This window comes from Prosopis cineraria, unplaced genomic scaffold (genome assembly GCF_029017545.1).
Source record: "Prosopis cineraria cultivar Desert tree isolate PC_DT_omini unplaced genomic scaffold, ASM2901754v1 PC8, whole genome shotgun sequence".
NCBI lineage: Eukaryota > Viridiplantae > Streptophyta > Magnoliopsida > Fabales > Fabaceae > Prosopis > Prosopis cineraria.
Genome location: NW_026555339.1, coordinates 3,259,102 through 3,275,975, shown reverse-complemented (window position 1 = coordinate 3,275,975; position 16,874 = coordinate 3,259,102). Strand labels below are relative to the sequence as shown.

Genomic DNA, 16,874 nt, shown 5'->3' with positions numbered 1-16,874 from the left:
AAACTAAAACACCCTATTAAATATAGAAAAATATAAAAAGATGGTATTATTTTAAAAATGATTAATTACTTTATTAAGAAAGTAAAATACTGTTAAAAATATCTCATATTTTTTAATAGTGAGAATATATAAGAGTATCCTTTACACTTTTTAAGCTGTTAAATTAGCCTCTTGTTATTACTTTCGACTATGAGAGATATTCTAATGGAAGGTAGCCGTGTTCATAAAGGATGAAACTTTCTCAGCAACAATCCCTTCATATTGTTTTTATAGAAATGAATTCGAGCTCTATCTACTTAAAAATATAAGTTACTAAAAATTAAAATGAAATTGAATTGGCTGAAGTATTAGGTCAAAGGTCAATAGTTTAACCAAGGGTCAAACTGAAGCTAGATCGATTATGGTAGAATAACGTAATTAATAATATATAACAATATTAAATTATTTCACTCATTATTAATATTAATTCATCTCAAATTTTAATTTTTCCTTTCACTGTTCTTACTTATTTTTGTCATTTTTAAGCTAGCAATCACGATTTTCCATGTGAAAAATATTATAGTAAAATATTTTTAAAAAATAATAGGAATAAAATTTAAAGAATTGAAATGTAAAAATGAAAAATATATACTATGTAAGTGTGTATAATTTTGGATTAGAACGGGAATTTTCAATGTCAAAATGACTTGAAAAGTTGAGCAAAAAAAACGTGTGGCAGTGATGAACCGATGAAAACTGTCAGGCAAGAAATGACATCGTGCTATCATCTATCTATTTTAAATGAAAAGAAAACAAAAAATCATAACAATGGTTACCCCTCCCTGTAGCCATAGGTAAACACAAAACTCTTCTAATTTCCTTTGAGATAGAAATTGACCCACTCTCCCTAGCATTCCTCAGCTTTGCTGTCTTAGGTTTTTTTTTTAATACAAAGTCACAAAAAATCATATGAAAAGATTAAAATTTAATCATATCTAAAGTCAAAAGGCTTGTACAATCTTGTGATGGTTCATTAAAGATCTAAATATCAAAATTGTTACATATTGTTTGGTAAGCAAAGAGATCAGCGCATCTATTATCTTTTCTATTAACATTGTCAAAGGTGACCTCCCAATCTCTCGTGGTAATATCTCTTATTAACTTAATAATGTCGAATAAAGGGTGATTTTTTGAATAGTTTTTATTAATAAGAGACAAAGCTTCTATCGAATCCGAATAGACGTTAACTTTAAATAATCTCTTGTTGGCTGCACTTTCCTATTGACACTGTGTGTGTTTAGATATGCTTCAAAATTGATCCTTTGGGTAAAAAAATTGATTCTCCATAAAATTATTCAACAACCCAACATTTTGATTAATCAATTTCTGGATCAAAAATCAATTTTTCTTGAAAGCTGAGAATCCTCTGCTAAAAAGCTTGCCAAAAAATATTGAAAAAATTATAAAGAAAGGTAAAAGAAAGTACATAATTTAATAAAAATAAAATTAAACTCTCTTCTTTTTCTTTTTTTTTCTTGATAAAATTCAAACTTGATATCCTCCAAAAATTAATATTTGGTATTTAAGAATTAAATTTTTCTCTTTTGTTAAATTTATTTAAACTAAGATATATCAAGTTATTTATTTATGTAAATTAAATTGTTAATATTGATATAATTTAAATTTTTATAATTAATCAGATATGTAATTTAAAAAATTCAATAATATTATAGACAAATATATTAATAATTTAATTTTAAAAGCAATGTCCTTTATATTAATATATATAGTTAAAATTGATTTTGATTAAATTATTCAAATATTTTTACTTCTGTCAAAATTAATTTTAAAAAAACAATATCCAAATAGATTGCGTTATAATATAATCAATTATGATTAAAATCTACCACTTAATCAATTATTTTTGTAATCAATTATACCCAATTGAAATTCAAATAGGCATGTAGAGGTGTCGAAATCGACGAAGGGCAAGACCTGAGTTAGATTGTCTGATTGGTTTTCTTTTTTTCTTGTTTTTCCTTCTCTGTTCTCAGTCTTTCTCCTCCTTCGATTCTTCTTCTGCTTCATTTTTCCGGTGTTTCTCTTCCCGCCATTAAACTTCAAAACGGCTTTATTGTGGAAGATCCTAAAAAGGAGAAAAGGCAACCATTCAACTTGCCCAACATGAAGGGTTGAACGGGTTATTCTCAATTTTTCTTAAGTCATCCTGGTCAATCTGGTTTGGCAGCCTACCGATTTGAACAAAAAACTGGATTGGACATATAGTTGGTTCGCCGGTTCACTGGTATAACCAGCTGGTTTGGTCCAATTTTTCAAACCATGTAAAAATGTCAAACTTAGCTGATCAAATAAAAACATGGACCATTATAGTATGAAAATAATCCCATAAAAATGCAATCAACTAATAATCTTTTCAAATAAATATAACTAATGACATTATAGACTATACCTCTTAAAAAAAAAATTCTAACTAAACGAGAATATTAGAGGAAACACTCCAAGAAGGCTTCTGGCGTTAATGCTGAAGGTAGAATGAGCATTTTGTTTATTTAAGTTTTCTGGTTAACAAAAAATGCAGGGATATTGTGTTTTGGGATTCATCAAAGTCAACGTGTGCTTCTAGACTCAAAGAAGGTTCATAGAGATCACTTACTAATAAGATTCTCATATTAATAATGGAATTTAATTTTAAAATCTTATAAGTTATAAGTCAAATTTTTATGAACTGAATCAACATTTCTTGATTTATTTATTTAAGTTGTATTTCAACAATAATTTTCATGGCGCTACTTTGCTGGTCATAATAAATGTTCATTATTTTTGGAAATTGGAATTCTGCCTTCTATTTTATCTAAATTTTCTCCAATGTTAGTCAAATTATTTTTTCCTCTCATTCAACCCAAATAAAGGATTAAAGTCGCATCATTTATGATAAGTGGCTTCTAAGTTCTTAATTTAATGTTAATATAATTCATAGAATTTAAGATCAAGTTAGCAAATTTAGAAAAAGTACAACTAAGCTAGCAATTACCTTTTAATATGAGAAGACGTGGGCTCTAGCATTATGTTGAATGTGGGGCTGTATAAAAGACAAAACGACATTGGACTTTACCCTAACCTGAAGTTCGATCTCTTTCATAAAAAGAATTGAGTTAAGTGACCCGTAGTCTGATCTTGTCGAGTGATAATCCGAAAATTAACAAAATCGGACTTAGTTTATAGGATTGAGAGTCTGGTCTTGTCAGTCCAATACTCAATTAGCTTTTATTTTTTCCTTTTTATTCTATGAGAGGCAATAATTCATTTCAACCTAATAAACTCAATTAAGATGGTAAAAACACTTATAATAGTAATAAATCCATAATAATTTTTAATAATAAGACAAAAATATTTCTGTTATAGTCCAAATGATTTAAATTTATAATTTTAACAAATACAGCATTCAACAAAATTCAACAATATTATATTACAACAATTATTTGGAAACAAACTCAACAAATATTCATACAATTATCTCCTTAGCATCAATTACCTTTCAAACATTTATCAAAAATAAATTAATTATAATAACAATAAAAAAATTAATAGGACTGGATTGGACCAAGTGGTCCGGATGTCTAGTCTCTTGTCCAGTCCAACCTAAAAAAATAGTCTAGTTTTTTTAGTCTTTTCGGTCTTGAAGGACCAGTGTCTATACGGATTGAATAAGACTGAGATTATCTTGAGTTAGACTAGGCCAGACAGGATTGAAAAACTTTTGCAGAGTCCTGGTTGAATGACATTACTTTTTTAAATTTATTAATTATTTAATTCAGTATTAATTATTATCATTAATATCAACAACAGTAGCTGATAACTCTGGTTGAAAATTGAAATAGAAGAGATATCTTTTTTTTAGGGGTACAAGAAGCGATATTTTTATTTTCTATTGATATTTGGCTAATTAATCGCTAATGCCGCGGCGCCTTGCTTCAGGAGCCCCGCCCGGCTGCCCTTGTTTCTGAAGAAAACCACGAAAGTCCAACGAGTCCATCGCAGTAGTAGCCGCCCGAAACCAGAAGTGGAGGCGGGTGCTTTGCTGCTTCTGTACGCTTTACTCTGTCTTCTCTTCCTTTTCATTCCACTAAGGAAGTAAATTTCCAATGGGAATGGGAGGCCCCATTTTCTCGTCCGACGATATCGTAATCAAGTCTCCCAACGATAGGCGTTTGTACAGACTTCTGGAGCTCGAAAATGGCCTTCGTGCTTTGCTAGTTCATGATCCCGAGATTTACCCCGAAGGCCCTCCCAAAGCTGTCCTTGGCGACGACGAAGAAAACGAGGACGATGAAGATGAAAAAGATGGAAGTGAAGAAGAAGGGGATGAAGATGGAGATGGGGATGGGGATGGGGATGGGGATGGGGATGGGAGTGAAGAAGGGGACGAGGATGATTTTGAGGACGTGGATGGGGAAGGTGCACACCATGAAGCAGGACGAAAAGGGAACAAAGCTGCTCCCCAGACTAAAAAGGTTGCTTACTGCCTGATTGCTTGTCGTTTTATTTGTTGGTAGCGAATTCTAGGAGATAAATTACGGTGATGGGATTTGAGAATACCGGGAAATGTGATGGCATGAAGTTGAGTAAAAAAAAAAAGAAATTGTTGGGTGCATTTGGTATGATTTCATCATAAATTCGCATGTTTCCTGTGCAGGCCGCAGCAGCAATGTGTGTAGGCATGGGCAGCTTCTCTGATCCATTTGAGGCTCAGGGACTAGCACATTTTTTAGGTCTGGTTATTTATCTCACACAAGCAAAATCTATAATATTTAAAGTGTTCCTATTATTATTATTATTGCTGCTGCTGCTTCTGGTGTTATCTGTATATTTTATTGTTTCAACTTAGTTAAGTATTAAAAGGTTATGCCTCCTGAAGGATTCCAGGCTTTTCTCCCCTTTTTAGCGTTTTAGGTGGCGAAGGCTATGTAGTTATGCAGGATATGTCCAATGAAAGTATTTCATGATTTTATCTCAGTTGATTGCATAATCTTGGCTGTGATGTTTTATGAGGGGAAAGGAAGGGAAGGACTTGTATAAATTGGTACAATTAGTCAACTTTATCTTGCTGTCCATTAGTATATGTCTGGACGGGGAGAATGGAGGGGAGGGGAGGGGAGGGGAGGGGAGGGAGGGGAGGGGAGGAGGAAGAAAGAAATATTTCACCTTCCTTGTTTGGGAGTATGTTATGAAGAGTGGAGGAGAATGAGTGATTTATAAATACCAAAATCCTCCAAAGTGTATCCTCCTTCATTACTCTAAGTTCCTTCATTTGGGCAGGCATTAGAGGAGAAACTTTTGTCAAACAAGGTGAGGAAGTTTTCATTTCACCGTTGTTTTCTCTTCCTTTCTTCTACCTTTTTTCCCTTTAGATTCCTTCCCTTCCCTTCCCTTCCCTTCCTAAACTTCCAAACATACCCTTAATTCTCTCCATCTGCTTATATCAGTTGTCAGTTTTCCTATGCAAACATCGTTCTTTGGAGGGTGGAGGATGCTGTTTTTGTTACGGTCTTTGTGGCAACGCTTGTCACGTCATTATGGTTTTGTACCTTTCCAATTGTTCCTTGTATGCTTCAGGAACAGAGTAAATTATTAAATTAGGTCCCATTCTCTTTCATGTGTGCCAAGATTGTCCATTCTAGATGAACTTTTCTTTCCCTTCCATTATCTTGCTATTTATTGCCTATACAAATGAATTGCCTTCACTTGTTTTGCAGAACACATGCTCTTCATGGGGAGTGATGAATTTCCAGATGAAAATGAGGTCTGTTTGGTTATGTCATATATTTGAAATACTCTCCTTGCAGTAGTTTAGACATTGTTGTGTCTTTGTGATTTGTAATCTAGCAAGAAGACTGATCATGCCTGTAGTAAATCCCATGATGAAATCCTATGTGAGATCTGTTAAAAATGAAAATTTTCTGGAGTGTAATGTTATTGGTTAGAAGGGTGGCTTAGGAAAGATAGAAATTGATCTCAAGGGCATGGTATTCATATTCTTGAGTAATGATACTTTTAGATAGATCACTGCGTGCATAATCCCTTATTGTCTCTCTTTTGTGATATGCCTGGAGTCAAATTTGGGAATTGTTTCTGTTCTCAGTAAAGAATGTCTTCAGTAAATATGAAGACTTTGATGGAAGAATGTATTGTAGATTCCAGGACAAGTATTATTTTACTTTTGCAAGCTGTCTAATTGAAATTGCATGATTTGCAACATGAATTGTGTAATTCAAGTTGATTTGTCCTTCAGTCAATATGGATTGCTGGAGGATCGAAAATGAGAAGAATTGATGCTGGAATAGTGCAAATTTAGTTGGAAATCAGGAATTCTGATGGTGCGCTATCTTCTGGGTCTTGAAGTTGGGTTGGGTCATTCATGGCCTGGTATGAAATATTAGTAATTTTTATTACTTTAAAAAAAGAAAGCATGGGAGTGCAGAACAGTGTTCTGTGTTAAAACTTCCATCCCATCTAGCTTGACTGTCAATTTAAACCTTTAACCACATTTAAAATTCCATGACAGCTGTGACTGAAGTCTTGTTTCTTGTCTCTAGTGTAGGATGTGTTTTGAATTGTGATTTATGTGTTGTTTTACTATTGTGAGACTTATAGCTTAGTAGTTTTGTTTGCTCATTGGTTGTTTTATTATAAGTATTTTGTTTATGCTATAGATAGATATATCATTTATAAAATATGATATATTACATGTTACTTCCTATTTTGTTTTAAAATAAATAATTAATACATTACACGTTACTTCCTATTTTCTTTCTCTGCATGCCACATTGCTGCTGGAGGGTCTTTCTGAAGTCCCAGGACTTGAAATCTAGTGGCAATTTTACTCCTGAAATAAATAATTAATATATTTTTTATTAGAAAAATAATTAATTATTGGATATTTTGCTCTTTGCATTACAATTAATTTGTATTATAAGGGATTCTCTTACCCAGAAAATATTAAGTAATCGTCATATTGCAACTGCTCATGTCATTTTCCCTCCTGTAAAATGTTTATATTAATTAAGGTTTGATGAATATCAATTATCAGATGATTTTTTTTTATGCATGAGTTTAATCACGTCATTAATTATCATCTAGTTAAACTTACTCTGGACATTTTTGGTAGAAGCATGCCTTAAGGTGGATTGGCCTAGTTGTTTGACTCTTTTCATTGTTAGTATGATAGTTATTTGTCCAAGCATGGGGGCTCATCTAATGCATACACAGAGACTGAGCATACCTGTTACCACTTTGAAGTGAAGCCAGAGTATCTCAAGGGTGCCTTGGAAAGGTATATCTTGCTATGCATGCAGCATTGATAGCAGAATTACTGTCGATTATGTGGTGTTTCATGCGTTACAGTTTGCAGATAGCCAGATATTTTATTTTTCTATTTACACCTTCCAAATTGGCAATGCATTTTGTAATTGTTGGCTGCCACCATCGTGATTCCTGTCAAATGCAATGATTCGATGTTCAGTTTATACCCGGAAATTTTGTCACTGCATTTTGCCAGAAATAAATAACACACTTTTAATTTTTTTTCTTTTGATTTTGTAAGATAACATGCTATTTGTGCTATAAAAGCTTGAACAATATAAGAATATATGAAACATGAGACTTCCACACCCTTGATCTATGATATCTTTACTGTATTTTATCTTTTCTGGAAAATAGTGTTTTAATAAATCGTCTGGCTAATATTTATGTAATAATCTATTTTAGTTATTGGTTATGTTGGGCCTAAACTATATTTATCCTGTCTTTATGTTGCTTATCTTAAGATTGCTGTGCAATTCTGTTCTTTTGATGCACTGGATGCAGCTTGTTTAATAAAGCTAAATTATTGTTTTCAGATTTAAAGGTTTTATTTTTTTGGTCTATTGCCTTTTCAGATTTTCCCAGTTCTTTATTTCACCTCTAGTAAAAATGGAGGCTATGGAACGAGAAGTACTTGCGGTAGATTCAGGTACTCACACTTTATGCTGTCCCACTCTTCATTGTAGAAATGGCTTCAATTTTTGTTAGGTTGCTAATGAAGCAATATTTTTTGGTTGGTTATTGTATACCATAATGGTGTGTGAAATTCAACATAGAATTCAACCAGGTTCTCCAAAGTGATGCTTGCCGACTTCAACAAGTTCAATGCTACACTTCTGCACCTGATCACACTTTTAACAGATTCTTTTGGGGTGAGTTTAGAAGTTATTTCTTTGTTGGTCATGAAGTTTTCATAATTATTTGAAATGACATTCTCACACTGTTTTTTTTGGCGTATACTTGAAGGGAACAAGAAGAGTCTGGTTGATGCTATGGAAAATGGTATCAATTTGCAGGAACAAATACTGAAATTATATATGGATTATTATCATGGTGGACTAATGAAGCTTGCTGTAATTGGTGGAGGTGAAGTTCTATTTCATAATTCTTAATATGAGCTTTTTGGCGTATTACTATGGAAAACGAAATGTAGCCTGCAGTTCGAACTGTTTCTTAAAAAACTACTATATGGTGATTTAATCATGATGATATTGTACATGCCAGAATCTCTGGATGTGCTTGAGAGATGGGTTGTGGAATTGTTTGGTGCTGTGAAAAAAGGTCACCGAGCAAAGCCAGAATTCAAAGTGGAAGGTCCTGTTTGGAAAGCTGGTAAAATTTATTGGCTAGAAGCTGTTAAAGATGTTCACATCCTTGAGTTGTCATGGACTTTGCCTTGTCTACATCAAGAGTATTTAAAGAAACCAGAAGATTATTTAGCTCATCTCCTTGGACATGGTAAGATACCTCATTATGCATGAATTCTAGAACTAGGAGGTAAAGAGCCAGTATCTGCATCTATCTGTTATAATGTATGTCCTTGTATACTAAACTATACTTTAGTCCAATGTCTGTATTTGTGGCACGTGTGAGTGCACAAAACTTTTGTTGTGGTTAGATGGATGTAATTTCTTTTTGTTTGACAGGAAAACCGTTTTACCTTGTTGGCAATCTTACACCCTCTTGTGGAATTCAAAGGCAATCAATAGATTTCCTATGAAGCAAATGCCTCTACTATTTGCCAAATGGAGCTGATTTTTATTTTATAATTTCTACTGATGTATGTTCTTGGAATTTTTCTACTGGATAAATTAAATTTTCTGTGAATCTAAATTATATATCCTATAGATTGGTTTAAAATGGATTACTTCTCTAATTATTATTGTTGATTATTCAATCCTGACTTAAAGGCTTGATCTAAAACATTAAGTCTGAAATGTTATTTTTCTGTGGTAGAGTTTTCTCATATTTTTTGGTTATTTTGCTTCATAGCTAACCATTTGAATGTGAAGTTGCCAGCATAATAGGTTAGTAGCAGTATTGATATAGTTGATTTACTTATACATAAATTATTATTCAACAATTCTCCCATTTATTAAATGTAGTCCCTGTGGTTTAATAAAAAAAAATATAGTCCCTGTGGTTCAAACCGTGCCAGTATTTTTCTATATATGGTTGAACTTTCTGTCATGACTTTCATTAAACAAGAACATAATTCTTCAGAGGGGAGAGGAAGCTTGCTTTCCTTTTTCAAATCTAGAGGATGGGCTACTTCTCTGTCTGCTGGTGTTAGTGATGAAGGAATGCACCGCTCATCTATAACCTACATTTTTGTCATGTCCATGCATCTCACTGACTCTGGTATGGAAAAGGTAATTTTTTTAACCAACATGTTTAGGTGCTTCAGGTAGACCAGTGACCTTGGATTAGTTATGTGTGTACATATATTTTATTTGTTTGTGAAGACTCACGGTATATAGTTCATCATCATGTGAGGTCAGTGTCAGTTTCAACTTCAATTCACTTTGCGAAATTTGGTAAATTAACAATCATCCCCTTTAATTCATAGAAATATGAGCTTAGTCGAAGGCAGTATTGATTTTTTTAAACTTTTTTTTTTTGTGGGAGCAATATTTTGACAAATATGTGCTTTCATCATTACTTTCTTACCAAAGTTGTATTTTTTCTCCTTCCCAGATTTTTGATATCATTGGTTTTGTCTATCAATACCTTAAGCTGTTGCGTCAAATTTCTCCCCAAGAATGGATATTTAAGGAACTTCAAAATATTGGAAACATGGAATTTAGATTTGCGGAAGAGCAACCTCAAGATGATTATGCTGCTGAGCTTGCAGGTTTTGATCAGTTCTTTTATCTTGCCATGCTTCTCCTCCCCCCAGCATCATTTCATGATTTTTATTATTATTGATGTTATTGTTATCAAGGACAGTAGGGTTGATGTTGTTCTGACATGTTAGGTCTAGAGAAATAAATAGGAGAGGGCAATGCTTTACTCCATCGTATTTCCCATCTGTTAGTTGTTTTTTCTTTATCGTGATCATGCTCCCTTACATGAAGATGTTGCAATGTGGCCATCGAATGTTAAAGAATAAGAAGAGGATTAACATGTATATTCTTGTATCCTATATATTCACAGCACTGGCTCCGTCTATTTACGGGCCTTGAAGCAAGAAAGAGAAAATAAAATACCTGGATATTTTAATTGAATTTCTTGTTTTATGTACACAAATTCAAACGTTTGTCTGGCCTGGTCTGAATTCAGGCCCGTCTGCTGCTAGATCCAGGAATGGTGCCAGGTGAGGGTGCTGCTATTCCCTGATATAAACTAGATAGGGAGACATTGAGCTTGATATATTTTCTGGGCTATTTGAACATATGCATTTAATTGAAGTGATTAAGTAGTCAAGAATATTTGATGATGAATAGGACCTGATCAAGAGAAAAATATATACTAAAAGGTCAATTTAGTGATTTGAATGAAAAACAGAAGATCAGTTTGTTGTGCTTTCGCAACCCAACTGCTTGATTATGCGTTATATAGAGAAGTCTACTACTCTACTGGTCCCTTGTTAAGGGTTGGATTTTTTTTTCTTGGGCCAAGATGGTCCTATGTGGAGAGAGACAATGCAAGGTGCTAGTATGAGTAATGAGCCTTCTCTTTCTGCAAAGGACTATCCTTGCACAGGATAGAATCCAAGCCCTCTTTATTAGATGCTTATTATATATAATTATTACTCATGTTATTCTTATATTGTTACTATATTATACAGAAAATTTACACTTCTATCCACCAGAGCATGTCATTTATGGTGACTATGTGTACAAAACTTGGGATGAGCAGCTGATAAAACATGTTCTTGGTTTCTTCACCCCAGAAAACATGAGGGTAGATGTTATAACAAAGTCCTTCCCCAAGTCAGAAGGTACATTTTATTTTTTCGCTCATCTAATTGTATGTAGGCCATATTTCTTGTTTTTCCTTGTCTATATCATTGAATTTAGTGTGAAGACCTGGGCAGTTATCTCTGAACTTTAACAATCCAATAATGATATTCTAATTGCAAATTTTTGGTGCTTTTCTCTATTGGTTGCTACAGTATGTTCAAATTTCCATTGTTCTCATGAAAATTGATAATTGTAATCATTGTGTTTAGTAAAAATAAAGGCAGAAGTTGAATTTTCTTGATAATGGTTAAATTACTCAATTTTTCCTTTCTTTTCAGATATCCAAATTGAACCTTGGTTTGGTTCACATTTTACTGAGAAAGATATTGCACAAAATTTGATGGAGTTATGGAAGGATCCTCCAGAAACTGATGCTGCATTGCATCTTCCATCGAAGAATGAGTTTATTCCAAGTGATTTCTCCATTCGTGCTGGTGACCAGTGCAGTGATGACTTTGTAAATTCAACATATCCTAGATGTATAGTTGATGAGCCTTTGGTGAAATTCTGGTACAAGCTGGATTGTACTTTCAAAGTTCCTCGAGCGAATACATATTTTCGCATTAACTTGAAGGGTGGATATGATAACGCAAGGAGCTGCGTATTATCTGAATTGTTTATTCGTCTTCTTAAAGATGAGCTGAATGAAATTATATATCAGGTTAATCACCTATCTTGTTAGCCATAGAACTGATCATGTGTTGATTTTTGTGTTGCTCATTGAAGTGCTGCTAAATCAAGCATTAATTTTCTCATAGTAGATTTTGTTTGGGTAGTATTACCACTTGTCCATTGCTTATATATTTAAAGTATTGGTTGCATCATAGATATTCTGGACGCAAATTGGTATTTATAGATTGCTTGAATTTATGGGTTTGTCATTTAAAAGCTTTCTGTGCCATCCTAGCATCCATTTCCATTTGTTTCTATGCCACTCCATGTGCAGGGTAAATGGACGACCATTGATCTGCCCAATATGAATCATAGATTTCACCATTCAGCATATTTTATAGAGAGTGACACAAATGATTATGTGCGGTCTTTTGGAACTCAAGTCTTTTGCAAAGTACTTTTTTCCCATTTTGCTGAAGAGCCAATGACTGCAATTAGATTTTGGTCTCATCTTGTTTTTTTTTTTTAATTTATTTGGGGAGATCTTTGTCATCAGCATTGTGTTTGAATGATACAACCAATCACATGGAACTCTTTTTAGATATCATTCTGTAAGAGCCTCTGCTTGTGCTTGCAGGCAAGCATTGCCAAGTTAGAAACTTCTGTCTCTTTTGTTGGCGACAAGCTTGAGCTCAAGGTGTATGGTTTCAATGATAAGCTTCCAGTTCTCTTATCTAAGCTATTGTCTGTAGCTAGATCTTTTGTACCGACTGATGATCGATTCAAGGTATGTGGCATGTTTCTTTGATTCTCTTTCAAGTTATGTTATTACTCCCTTTTTTATTCTCATGAAACAATGCTTATTTGGACAGGTTATAAAAGAAGACATGAAGAGAACTTTAAAGAACATGAACATGAAGCCTTTAAACCATTCATCATATTTGAGATTACAAGTTTTATGCAAGAACTTCTATGATGTTGATGAGAAACTGCATGATCTAGATAATTTGTTTATTGATGATCTGAAGGCATATATTCCCGAGCTTCGTTCCCAGGTAAATGACTTGGTGAACATTGTTTCAGTATATTCTTCGTACCAACAGTTGTCTTCCGACTATACAGCATTCCTACATTAATGTCTTTATGTCTTTTGACTGTACTTTGCACAGCTTTACATTGAAGGTCTTTGCCATGGAAACCTGTCTGAAGAAGAGGCCATTAGCCTATCAAATATATTTAAGTTGAATTTTCCTGTACATCCACTCCCTAGTGAATTGAGGCATGCTGAGCATGTTATTTGCCTCCCGTCAAGTGCGAACCTTGTTAGAGATGTTAGTGTGGAGAACAAATTGGAAAAAAACTCTGTGGTTGAGGTAATTTCAGCAGACCTGATTTTTTCTGGTATTCCACCTTTTCCATCCATAATTTCCTATGCTTACTTTGGTTTGGTTATCTATGCAGCTTTACTTTCAGATTGATCAAGATCTTGGGATGGGATCAACTAAATTGAAAGCTTTAAGTGATCTTTTTGATGAAATAGTAGAAGAACCACTTTTCAATCAACTAAGGTGATAATCTGATGCTGCTATAAGTATCTCGTATTTTGCCATGTATTCTAGCGGGGGTTTTGTTCATGAGGATGTATTCTCTTTTTGCCTTGTCTAATCAGCGTTGCAGTTGGAATCCATAAATATGCCTTTAAAAAAAAATTGATTGTTGCATGAGAAAATTTCTCTATATCTGCTTCATCATTACAAACAAAAGCCAAGATGCACTTGGACTGCTGTTGTTGATGCGAATGTGTCATCTGCTTTGAATTGAAACTTTTATTTGGCTCTGGCATTCTGGCAAACTTGTTTCGTTGCATGTAGCTCAAATCAGCCTCATGTTATAGGAGCCCTTATAATGCTTAAAACTTACCATTACTGAAATTACAGTTTCAAATTCTATAATATCAAGCTGCTGTAAACAAGTTGTTTGAAGTTGAGGTTGCAATTTTCTTATTTCTTTTATTTCCCTCCCATATTCTTGTTTATCAGTCTGGGGGGCTGAAAATCAATGTATTTTTGGATCCAGGACAAAGGAGCAGCTTGGTTATGTTGTTGAATGTAGCCCGCGATTAACACACCGTGTTTTTGGATTTTGTTTCTGCGTTCAGTCATCTGAGTACAACCCAATTCACTTGCAAGGGAGAATTGACAGCTTCATTGATGGCCTGGAACAATTGTTGGCAAGTGTTCCTAGTCCCTGCCTCTTCCACATTATAAGTTTAATTGCTTCCTGTGGACAATGACAAAGATGAGAAGTAATTTGTGTGCTCAAAAAGTTATTGTAAGCCTTACCATTTTGGATAAAGGCAAAAAATATGGGCTGAACAATAAAATGCTGGGATTTTTTTTTGGGTGTAAAAAATGCTTGGAGTTTGTAATCAGCAGATTCGGAAATAACAATGGGCATTGCAGGAAGGGCTTGATGGTGATTCCTTTGAGCATTACAAAAGTGGGTTAATGGCAAAGCTGCTGGAAAAAGATCCGTCACTTACGTATGAAACCAATAGATTTTGGAATCAGATTGTTGATAAAAGGTACTGTATATATATATATATTTTTGGGTGGTTTAGAAGTCAGACTTAAGTTATTTTAGCATCATTTTTTTTTATTATCGTTATTTTTTTCCCTTTGGGCCAGACTGTTTTATTTGATTGAGTGCTATAGTTAGCACTTAGCAGCCATTTATTTTCACATTGGTCAAACGCTAGATTTTTTATTGTTGACCTTTGTCATCTTTGGTGATTGTTAGAAGGGAGAATGACAGTTAAGCCTCAATTAATTCAAGTCCAGTCCCAACCAATTTCAAATTGCCGACAAAGTTCCTTGGTCTTTCAACGATAAAATATTAAGTTTAATAGCTCCAGAATTTTAAGTTTGGCTCCCAAATTTGTAACTTTATTTTGATGCATTTACAATTTATTTGCCAACTTTTAACAGAAAACACAAATGTTCATCTATAATGTTGAAAAATATTAAGCCTAATAGCTTTAGGGATTTGCAAGTTCGATTCTTAATTTTGCAACTTTGTTACGATGTATTTACAATTTGTTTCCTAAATTTTAACAGAAAAGAATGTTTATCTTTAATGTTAAAAAATAAAAAGCTTAATAAATATTGCCTATTTTTTAACTTTGTTGAAATTTGAAAAACAAGTTACAAATTTATTATAATGAAATTGTAAAATTGAGAGTTAAACTTATAAATTTTTAGAGCACTAAAGGACTAAGGGACTTTATTGACACTTTGAAATTGGTTGGGACTTAAATTAATTGTTTCTCCTGGAGCCTAATTGTCATTCTCCCTTGATAGAATCAATTATTCTGACTCATGTTAGAGGTTAGGAAACAAATCCTCTGAAGTTGAGATTCATGAAGATTTCCTTTTTTGGTATTTTATGTATTTTATTATTTTTTATAAAACATAAAATCATCTCTCTCTCTCTCTCTCTCTCAAAATGGAAAACTTAATGAAATCCACACACTCTTAACTTCGGAGAATCCATCCTCGAGAGGTTAAGGGAGGGCGACCAATATTAGCTTTATGAATGTAATGCTTTTTTTTTTTTGCATGCTGTGTGCTTCTGTTTGTTACTCGGCTCACGGTTTTTGTCTGATCTTTAGAGATTGGCAAGGATGTGTCTTTTTGTTTTGGTTGGTTTTTGCTCTTAGTTCTTGTTTTGGAGTAATTTGGCTTTTTTCAGGACCGAAAAAGAGTTTATATCGTTTTACCCTTAATCCCTTATTCTTCTTCTGCTTCAGCGGGGTTGATCTCTATGAATAATATTTTTCAAATTGAATGGTTGATGGCACTAGATTAGCATCACGGTGAAAAGAGTTGTTCTCCCAATTTGTTGCTGCAATGAGTATTTATCTGACCAGAAAGCATTATTAATTTTTAGGTACATCTTTGACATGTCGAAGAAGGAAGCGGAAGAACTGAGAAGCATAAGCAAGAAAGACGTCATCGACTGGTATGAGACGTATCTTAAGCGGTCATCACCCAATTGTCGGAGACTCGTTGTTCGTGTATGGGGTTGCAACACAAACCTGAAAGATGCTGAAGCAATTCCCAAAAATGTACAGGTCATTGGAGACCCAGAAGCCTTCAAGATGTCATCCAAGTTCTATCCTAGTGTCTGTTAAAAGCTGAATATTCCTTGTATTCGAAGCGTGGTGTGGCTTCTGAAATCACATGGAGGGCCTTCATTTCTTCTGAGGAAGACTTGCTAGTTTCCCGGAGATGAACTGAAAGGTTCAAACGGATGAAGAATCTCTCAAGTCTCATGTCAATGATGCCAAATTACCTTTTTTATACTCAAATCTAATTTATACATAAATGGGCTGCACTGTAAACGGTGCGATTTCATTTCACGGCCAATGTTGTTTCCCCATTTTTTTTCTTGTTAGCTTTTTAACATTTGAATGTGTATTATAGGTTTTGATGCCATTGTTATTGCTATTTTATCAATAAGTTGTTGCAGTATTTAGCTAAATGCGCTTTGAAATGAATGTTCTTTGTAATTGATTGTTTTTTTCATTTTGGACCAGTTCTTTGTAATTGACAGTTGACCTGCGCTTTTGATAGCAATTAAATTGCTCAGGATGCTTGCTCTTCTTAAGGGGGAAAAAATATTTCTGTAGTGTCGTTATCTCTGTGAGTTTTTCTATTGAAGTTATATTTTTAAAGATTCAAATATGTAAATTTAATTTTTTATACAATTATCTAATATTTGATTATTATTGAATTCAATTGGGGTATTCAACGTGATTACATCAACTTTGCTGAAGATTGTTTTCCCATACACAAGAACTTGGCTATGACTAACAGAGTAACCCGTCCACTAAATTTATGTTAAGTGCTGTTAATTATATGATTCTTATATTTAGTT

The 16,874-nt window shown here is 33.6% G+C and overlaps 1 protein-coding gene across 3 annotated transcripts; it reads left to right on the top strand.

Moving 5' to 3' along the window:
• The first annotated feature begins 3,950 nt into the window (after positions 1–3,950).
• LOC129318040 (nardilysin-like) lies at positions 3,951–16,522 on the top strand. 3 transcript variants are annotated; one of them, XM_054962542.1, is made up of 19 exons: positions 3,951–4,511; positions 4,694–4,769; positions 5,754–5,800; positions 7,218–7,330; positions 7,935–8,008; positions 8,136–8,231; positions 8,326–8,445; positions 8,584–8,817; positions 9,583–9,731; positions 10,057–10,213; positions 11,150–11,302; positions 11,603–11,985; positions 12,574–12,723; positions 12,809–12,991; positions 13,106–13,309; positions 13,398–13,504; positions 14,013–14,166; positions 14,399–14,520; positions 15,885–16,522. In XM_054962542.1, exons 1-19 carry the CDS (start codon positions 4,143–4,145, stop codon positions 16,126–16,128), a joined length of 3,135 nt encoding a protein of 1,044 aa, XP_054818517.1. In that variant the 5' UTR covers positions 3,951–4,142; the 3' UTR covers positions 16,129–16,522. The 3 variants fall into 3 exon arrangements, with proteins under 3 accessions (XP_054818517.1, XP_054818518.1, XP_054818519.1); XM_054962543.1 differs by having other exon boundaries at positions 4,447–4,511; positions 7,226–7,330; XM_054962544.1 differs by lacking the exons at positions 3,951–4,511; positions 4,694–4,769; positions 5,754–5,800 and adding an exon at positions 6,401–6,423 and having other exon boundaries at positions 7,226–7,330.
• Positions 16,523–16,874: the final 352 nt, after the last annotated feature.